This window comes from Leopardus geoffroyi, chromosome D4 (assembly GCF_018350155.1).
Source record: "Leopardus geoffroyi isolate Oge1 chromosome D4, O.geoffroyi_Oge1_pat1.0, whole genome shotgun sequence".
In the NCBI taxonomy this organism is placed as follows: Eukaryota; Metazoa; Chordata; class Mammalia; order Carnivora; family Felidae; genus Leopardus; species Leopardus geoffroyi.
In genome coordinates, this window is record NC_059342.1 from 60,507,282 (window position 1) to 60,515,432 (window position 8,151).

The 8,151-nt window shown below is 54.7% G+C and overlaps 1 protein-coding gene across 1 annotated transcript; it reads left to right on the forward strand.

Moving 5' to 3' along the window:
• Positions 1–3,266: 3,266 nt before the first annotated feature.
• FOXE1 (forkhead box E1) lies at positions 3,267–6,702 on the forward strand. Its single transcript, XM_045468721.1, has one exon. The coding sequence runs from the start codon at positions 3,928–3,930 to the stop codon at positions 5,044–5,046; it is 1,119 nt and encodes a 372-aa protein (XP_045324677.1). The 5' UTR covers positions 3,267–3,927; the 3' UTR covers positions 5,047–6,702.
• The last annotated feature ends 1,449 nt before the right edge of the window (positions 6,703–8,151 follow it).

Sequence of the window (8,151 nt, forward strand, 5' to 3'; positions counted from 1 at the left end):
GTGACCCAGTCCAGGCCAGTAAGCACAACTGAGGCTCTGAGAGCTCAGGGAAAGACACAGAGGCTGTGGGCCCAGGAGATAAGGAGCCCAAGATGCAAGTTTCCCTTGCAGCTCACTACCACCTCTGCAAGACTTTAAGCAATCCCTTTGGCAATCTGGGCCTAGTTTCCTTCCGGCTTGTATTTCCAAGATTTCCTTAGGGAGAAGAGCTACCTTTGCATCTGCATCATTTGGGTCAAGAGATATGGAGGAATTTTCCATAACTCTGTGGATCCCCTCCTTTTTATTTACAAACCCTCCGAGGACACTTTAAAACTGGGGAAAGTAGTTGTTGGGAGAAGAGCTGCAAGGTCTCCTACAAACCACCAGCATTCCCCCCCCCCTGCTGCCGTCCCCCTAAAAACTGAATGTAAAATGGCCTTTGGGGTTTTCCCAAAAGAGGAATACACGCAGGGCTGGAAGCAGGTGCAAAGGAGATGGAAATCACCCAGCAGCCGCCCACATCGGCACCAACCCACCCCTGCTAAACTAGGAGGATGATCTCCAAGCTTCCAAATGGTTGTCAGTGATGTCTACTGCCCCCACAAATGTTAAGGAACACTGCACCAGAGAAGAGGAAGGACTTGACCAGAGAAAAGGGGAAAAAAATGCCCAGGCATCAAGGGGGATCAATTTGTATAGTTTTCATCCAAACAGTAAACTCATCTAATTCAAATTTTGCATCATGGGTTTTTGGAATCTTCAAAGCACAAAATTTTGAAATGTATTATTAAAATAAAACGTCTATGGAATAGAATCTTAAGGCTCCTTTGATCATGAAAATCTTGACCTTAGGAATTCTAATCTCAGGATGCTAACACTTGGTCTGATGCACAGGTGTGGCTCTGTAGCAGCAAAATTCGAGAAAGAGGAATCAGGATTCTAGAAGAATGGGCTCACAGACACAAAACTTGGAGGATCAAGATATCCTGAGACACGAGGCTTCTAACTATAGCCATTGGGCTTAAAAGTAAAGACTCATAAAGTCATAGGACCAATCATTAAAGCATACGGTCACAAATATTATAAGAATTATCAGAATTAGAGTTTTTGAGTTACAGAATAGTGGATGCAGTACTGACATTTGGTAATTCTTTGGATCCAGTACTACCAACATTTTGGAATTAAGAAAGAATAGAGGTGTGGATTTATAGGACCCAAATCTTCTAATCAGACATTCTTAGGCAGGAATTCAAATTAAGTAATATATACTTCAGAGCTATGAAAATATCTAAAAACTAAGGAAGTCGCAGCTCCCAGTAGTAGCATCATATTTTCAGGCACAAAATCTTAGTCCCAGCATCTCATTATGAGGACTACACTTTTACATTTGACCAGAAGCTTAAAGTCATAGGAATATAATCACAGCTAAAGACCTTAGGCTTCTGGTCATGGACTCTTAGAATTACAGAATCACATTATTTGATTTATGGAAACACGTTAGGATAGTGGTCCAAAATTAAAAATAGAACATTAAAAATAGAACCACAAAATTCAGTACTGAAATATTGTTATGATGTGATCTGGTTAAAATAAAATTGTTTTAAACTTTTTTCCCCATTTTACAATAAAAAAAATGTAACATCGAAATCTGGATTTTCGCATTTTCGTTACTTTGTTAAAAGGAAACTGAGAGTTTTGCTGAACGAGTGAAAAAGCACTCTCCAGTCGTTCGAGCGCCCACCCACTGAGGAAGGTCTACATGCAAACCGCGCTTCTGTTTACAAACCCGGATCCGCCAAGCGAGGATCGGGGCTCTCTGCCTCTTTCTTCCGAAGGTACTTGCCCAATGCTCAGCGGGGCTCAACCCACAGAGAGCTCACCGCCACGAAGGACGCGACTAAAACCCCTGGAGGACGTGTCGCCCGCGCTCTGGAGACTCGCTCCGCCACGCCCTACACCCACAGCCCCGCGGAAAGCTGCACCCCGGCTGGAATCTCTGGAGTCGGCGCCAAGGCCCGGATTCCTAAGGGCAGAAGGAGCCTCCTCCGAGGTCTGCATATGCCCTCCCGCCCCCAATTCACAGAGGAGAAAATTGAGGCCCCGCTTGGGACAAAGGACGGGGCCCGAGGTGTCCCTGTGCAAGACCACAAAGAGAACCCAGGCTAATGGGGCGGCCGCAGCTGGGAGTCTCTCTCGCTTGAGGCGGGAGATCCCGCCCTGGGGGATGGCCGGAAACGAACTCAGAAACCGGACACCCGCGAAGCAAACGGGTCCCCCCTGCCCGTCCTTTCCCCCGGGAGACGTGCCCACCTGGAGAGCCCTCACCTCGGCCCCAGCCTCTCGCAGCCCTCGCGCCCCTCTGCGGGAAGGCCCCCGGGGGTCCTGGGAGCCACGCGGAACCCTCCCTGGCCTGGGTGAACTGGAGGAGGAGGTTACTACGAGAGGACAGAAGCCTAGCCTTCATCCTCTTTAAGCTGTGTGCCACTTTCCGTCATATAGAGGGGTCCTGAGTCACCCAAAGACAGATGGTGGGGGTGGGGTGGCCTTTCCCTAAATGTAGATAACGGAAGGTCTCTTGAGGTGTAAACCCTCCGTGCAGTCGGGGAACCTGGGGCTCAAAAAGAGAAAGTGGCTGCCTCAGGCACAGAGGGGGCAAAGAGCAGTCCTAACAGAGACGCAAGTGTGAGACTCCGCTAGCCGGCAAAGTCGCGGTGAGGCCAGGGCAAGTCACCTCCTCTATGGGGCCTAGGAATCCCCGTCTGAAAGATGAGGGACTGGACGGGCAATGGGCAAGGCAGCCCTGACTGGGGTTTGAAAATCATCCTTGAAATATCTTAAGAGCCAGCCACCTGGAAGGTCTCCCTTCCCCATCCCCTGCCCCACAAGAACCAAGCGCCCCCTCCGCCAATTCTCACCCTCTCTGGACAATAAAAAATGAAGCGAGCCTGTCCTTTCACTGCGGGCCCCAGCCCTCTGCAGAGGCTGGTAAAGTCCAGAAGCTCTGAGTTCCGGCGCCGAGGTCTCCCGAGACGGTTCCCGGCCTCTCCCGGCCTCAGTCTCCCCGTAGGCGCGTAGGGAGGCCGGCCCCGGGCGGTCTCCGAGAGCCCTCCCAGCTCTGACGTTGTGGGGCTCCCGCCGCGCCTCCACCGCTGCTCCCACCTGCAGAGGTGCGCGCGGGCCCAGGGGGCGGGCGGTCGGGGGGCGGGCGGGGACGGGGCACCGCCCCAAGCTTCCTGGCGCCTTTAAGGAGAGAAGCCGGTGGAGGGAGGAGCCGTCCGGGTGTGTGCAAGGGAGCGCCTCGCCTGCGGTCTCGGCGGCCGGAGGCCAAAGCTGCGGAGAGGAACAGTCGCCGCGCTGCGCCTGCAGCTCGCCTCTTTACCCTCCACCGGCTGGGCCGCACAGGCGCGGTCTAGGCAGCCCCCACCGGAGTGCCCCAAGTCTGCACTAACTGCCCTCGCTTCAGGCCTTCGGGCCCGCAGCTTCCTCTGGGCGCAGGACTCGACGACGGTTAGCCCCAGGTCAGCGGGAGGCACAGACCAGCTGCAGGCGCCCCAGCCTTGGACCGTTTCCGGGCCCCTTGACCGCCTGGCACCAGCGCGCAAAGGGCCCTTCAGACTGCGACTGGGGCCTAGTCCCGCTCCCGACACCGCTGCCGGCTCCTGGCCTCGAGCTCCAGAACACGAGCAGAGCCGTCGGTGGGCGGGACACTCCTGAGCCTCAGTCTGCCCCGAGCCAGCCCGGAAACCGAGAGCGCCAAGACTCCAGCGCACCCCTGGAGAAGCTGTGCTCCGAGTGCCAGCCCGCGAGGACTCCCAGAGCTCTCCGCAGAGGGGTCCAGGGCCCACTCCTTTGGCCAGCAGCCCGGCCCCGCAGCCTCCGAGACCCGCCCCCGCCCCTCGACAGTAGCGGGCGGCGGGGACGCCCAGGACGCGGGACGGCTGCGCCATGACGGCTGAGAGCCGGCCGCCGCCGCCGCCGCCTCAGACGGAGGTGCTGGCGGCCGTGAAGGAGGAGCGCAGTGAGGCGGCGACCGGGGTCCCAACGGAGGCCACGGGTCGCGGCACCGGTGGGCGTCGGCGGAAGCGCCCCCTGCAGCGCGGAAAGCCACCCTACAGCTACATTGCGCTCATTGCCATGGCCATTGCGCACGCGCCTGAGCGCCGCCTCACGCTAGGCGGCATCTACAAGTTCATTACGGAGCGTTTCCCCTTCTACCGCGACAACCCCAAAAAGTGGCAGAACAGCATCCGCCACAACCTGACGCTCAACGACTGCTTCCTCAAGATCCCGCGCGAGGCTGGCCGTCCAGGCAAGGGCAACTACTGGGCGCTCGACCCCAACGCCGAGGACATGTTCGAGAGCGGCAGCTTCCTGCGCCGCCGCAAGCGCTTCAAGCGCTCGGACCTCTCCACTTACCCAGCCTACATGCACGACGCGGCGGCCGCCGCCGCCGCTGCCGCCGCCGCCGCCGCTGCCGCCATCTTCCCGGGAGCAGTGCCCGCTGCGCGCCCGTCTTACCCCGGCGCCGTCTACGCAGGCTATGCCCCGCCGACGCTTACCGCGCCGCCCCCTGTCTACTACCCCGCTGCGTCGCCAGGACCGTGCCGCGTCTTCGGCCTGGTGCCTGAACGGCCACTCAGTCCAGAACTGGGCCCCGCGTCGTCGGGGCCCGCGGGTTCCTGCGCCTTTGCCTCTGCCAGCGCCTCTGCAGCCACCACCGGCTACCAGCCTGCAGGCTGCGCGGGGGCCCGACCTACCAACCCCTCTGCCTACGCGGCCGCCTACGCAGGCCCCGATGGCGCTTACCCGCAGGGCGCAGGCAGTGCCCTCTTCGCAGCGGCTGGCCGGCTGGCGGGGCCCGCCTCGCCCCCCGCGGGTGGCAGCAGTGGTGGCGTTGAGACCGCAGTGGACTTCTATGGGCGCACATCGCCCGGCCAGTTTGGAGCGCTGGGGCCTTGCTACAATCCTGGGGGGCAGCTCGGAGCCGGCAGTGGAGGCGCCTATCATGCTCGCCATGCGACTGCCTATCCTGGAGGGGTGGATCGATATGTGTCCGCCATGTGAGCCGAGCTTTCGGTCGAAAATTCATAGATACCTCGGCTCTCCACATGAACTAAGGTTCCCTGAGACCTGAGAACAGGACTGAAGAGAGGATTTGAGAGCCACGTGGAAGGGACAGAGAGGGCAGGAGAGGCATACATAGCCTCCCAGCGCACCGCGTACACACCGGTCCGCTTTGGAAATGGGAGGATGTGGGGAGAGGCAGCGAGGGCCCACGGACTGGGACAAAGGACCCTCAGTAAGGCGAAGCTCCAAAGGACATGCCTTTCACATTCTACTGGGGAGGGTACTTGGCCGATAATGGGGGCGCAGCGTAGTGCGTACACCAGAGTCTAGGTCTGAACTGTGGGGAATCACCACCATGTCTTCACTCATCCCTGTATTGCAAGAAACTCGGCCGGGCCTTTTACAGGGTTCTGCTTCTTGCGCCTTTGATTACTACAGCAAAGGCTCCAATAGCGCCTTCCTTAAGGTGAGGAAGATGAGTTTGCAAAAGAAGTAGCCCCCTCCTTTAAAAAAAAAAAAAAAAAAAGGGTGGGGGGGAGGGTTCTGCTTCTCTTGACCTGGGGCTGGTTTTCCCTGCCTTTGAGAACTGCAGACCTGGCTCTTAGTCTGGAGACTGTGCCTCAGCTCCAGAGTGTGACCTAATCCCAACGCCTACATCCCCAGTCTCTTCATCTGCCATACAAGAGAGCTGCAGGATTCAACGCCATATGGCCTTTAAGGGCCGCGTCATCGTGGATGCTGCCCTGCGAATCTGGTAGCATCGGTGGGCCACCCAGGGCCTGACCCTATTCCCAAGAACTGGAACAGAGCTTAGGACAAGCTCCTGCCCTGAAGTCTCTGGATTGGTTCCAGGCAGCAATTATATTATAATTTCTTGAACCTTTTGAGCATGATGTGCTGATCATTCGGCAGCTGTTATGCTAGGTCATAAATTGGGTTTTCCAATGAGACAGGTAAAAATACATTTGTCCATTGTCCACGCTCTCATTTCAGTAAGTGACCCTGCACCAAATTGGAAAACTAAAATTCAAAGAGACGACAGGACTCAGGGCAGCCCTTTGGTTTCGGCTTGTTGAGCAGGCTCTTCCATCCCTGGCAGTCTCTGCAGTACAAAAAGGAAAGAGAAAAATTAACTGGGTCTGTCAGTGAAGTAAGCTTTAGAAAGAAACTGGATTTTTAACTTTGTTTTGTATCCGTTCGTTTTAAACATCAAGCTGACCCAAAGCAGAGAAAATTCAACTGCTTTCCCACCTTTCTCTTAAGATACCTTGTTAAGTTTTTATTCTGGAACCAAAATTTCCAGGGTTAAATACTTCAGAGGCTCGGTATGCAGCTCTCAGATAAACCTGAGTGTTCAGATGAACTGTTTTAATAAAAAATCTTTGATCAAGTGAGTTCTGGCAAGAGAAACTCTGCACCTTTCTGAGTAGTTAACTTGCTAGCGAAGGGGTGGGGGTTGCGTGAGAAAGAAGACTGAAAAACAGTGGTAATTTTTATTTTTAATCTTGGGAATTGTGCTCTCTTGTTCATAAAGGCATGCGAATGTGATTCAGTCCAGACGGGTATTTGTCTAAATGAGTACTGTCCAGAATGGAAACTACACATGTAATTTAAAATTTTCTAGTAGCCACATTAATAAACAGTTGAGATTAACTAATATATTGTATTTAAGCCAAATATAGCCAAACTATCATTTCAACATATAATCAATATAAAAATTTGTTGAGATATTTTACCTTTTTCATACTAAATCTTCAAAACCTGGAGTGCATTTACACTCACAACTCATCTACATTTGGACTAGCCACATGCCAAGTGCTCAATAGCAGTATGTGGCTGATGGCTACCTTACTGGACCCTACAGGTCTAGATGCTTGTCTTTCCTGACTTCAGTGGTGGGTAATGACCATCTGGAGGCAGGAGGTCTCTGGAGAACTGACCTTGCTGTCTGGGTCCAGATTCCACATCCAGCCCTGCGTCCTTGCAAAAGTGTAGGTATTGGGCCCCTCTCATCTCCATATAGACCCTTGCAGGTGTTAAATTCAAAGATTCTCCATGGGCATGCTAGACAGTCTGGCTCTCCCAGCCCAGAAGTCAAGATGCCTTGCCTAATCGGTAGTAGCCAGAAATTGAGAGCCCTCTCTCAGGGGTTTAGTCCTGGACTAGCAAGGGCCCAGGAGCCGTATTTGGGCTGGGAAAGGGCGGTCTATATGCCCAGTTAGTGCGGTAGTTGACCTTTTGTCTCTTTTGTAACTACCAAGTCGACTGGAGGAGTCCCTTTTCCTCCAGTGTCCACGTTTGTGAAGGGGAATTTGTGACTCCTGCCACGGAGTGTCTTCCTTAAGCTAAAGGGGACAAGAGAGGTGAAAAGCGCTTGTGAACTGTAAAGTGCTGGGCACAGGAGGGCTTTAAAATTTTAAAGCGTAGCCTTATCCCGAAGCCTGGGGAGCGTGGGGGTAAAGCTCCGGAAGCGGGAAGGTCGGGGTGGGAAAGTGCATGCGACTCCGCACCCTCCCCCCAATTTGTCGACTAGGACCTCAGGTGCGATTTGGTCCAAAGAGAGGGTCTGTGCCTGGAGAAAGAGGACGCCTCGAGGAGGAAACTGGGTGTGTGCAGCGGCAGCCGGGAGAAGACAGGGAAACGCTCGAGAGTCAGCCCTTCTCGGCCTCTTTCGGGCCGCATCCGAAGCTCGCGGGCCACCCGGCCTGCCTAGAATGGGCGCTGCGCAGGCGAGTGAGCGCGGCTCCGGCTTCAACCACAGCCTGGCGAGCGAGCGGGCCGACCCTGCAGTCCTCAGGACTCTAATCTTGAGAACATTTCACTGCAGCGTCTTGGAACATGCCAACTCTAAGAATCCCCAAACAGTGGAACACAACCTCTCGGTTCCCCCATCTGGGAGCTCAGAATCGGGAGGCGCGTTTCTTTATTTTTTTCTTCTTCTTCCTATGCATGAAACTAGAAAAATCGTTTGCCCCTCTCTGGGCCCTGCACCCCAGCGTCGTGTGCAGGCGCCCCCGGGCTGTGGGTAATTAGATGCGTTCTTCCCTAATTGCCCAAGGCTCGTTAGAATTCGCCCCAGAGCTGTAACATTTATTTTCTTTC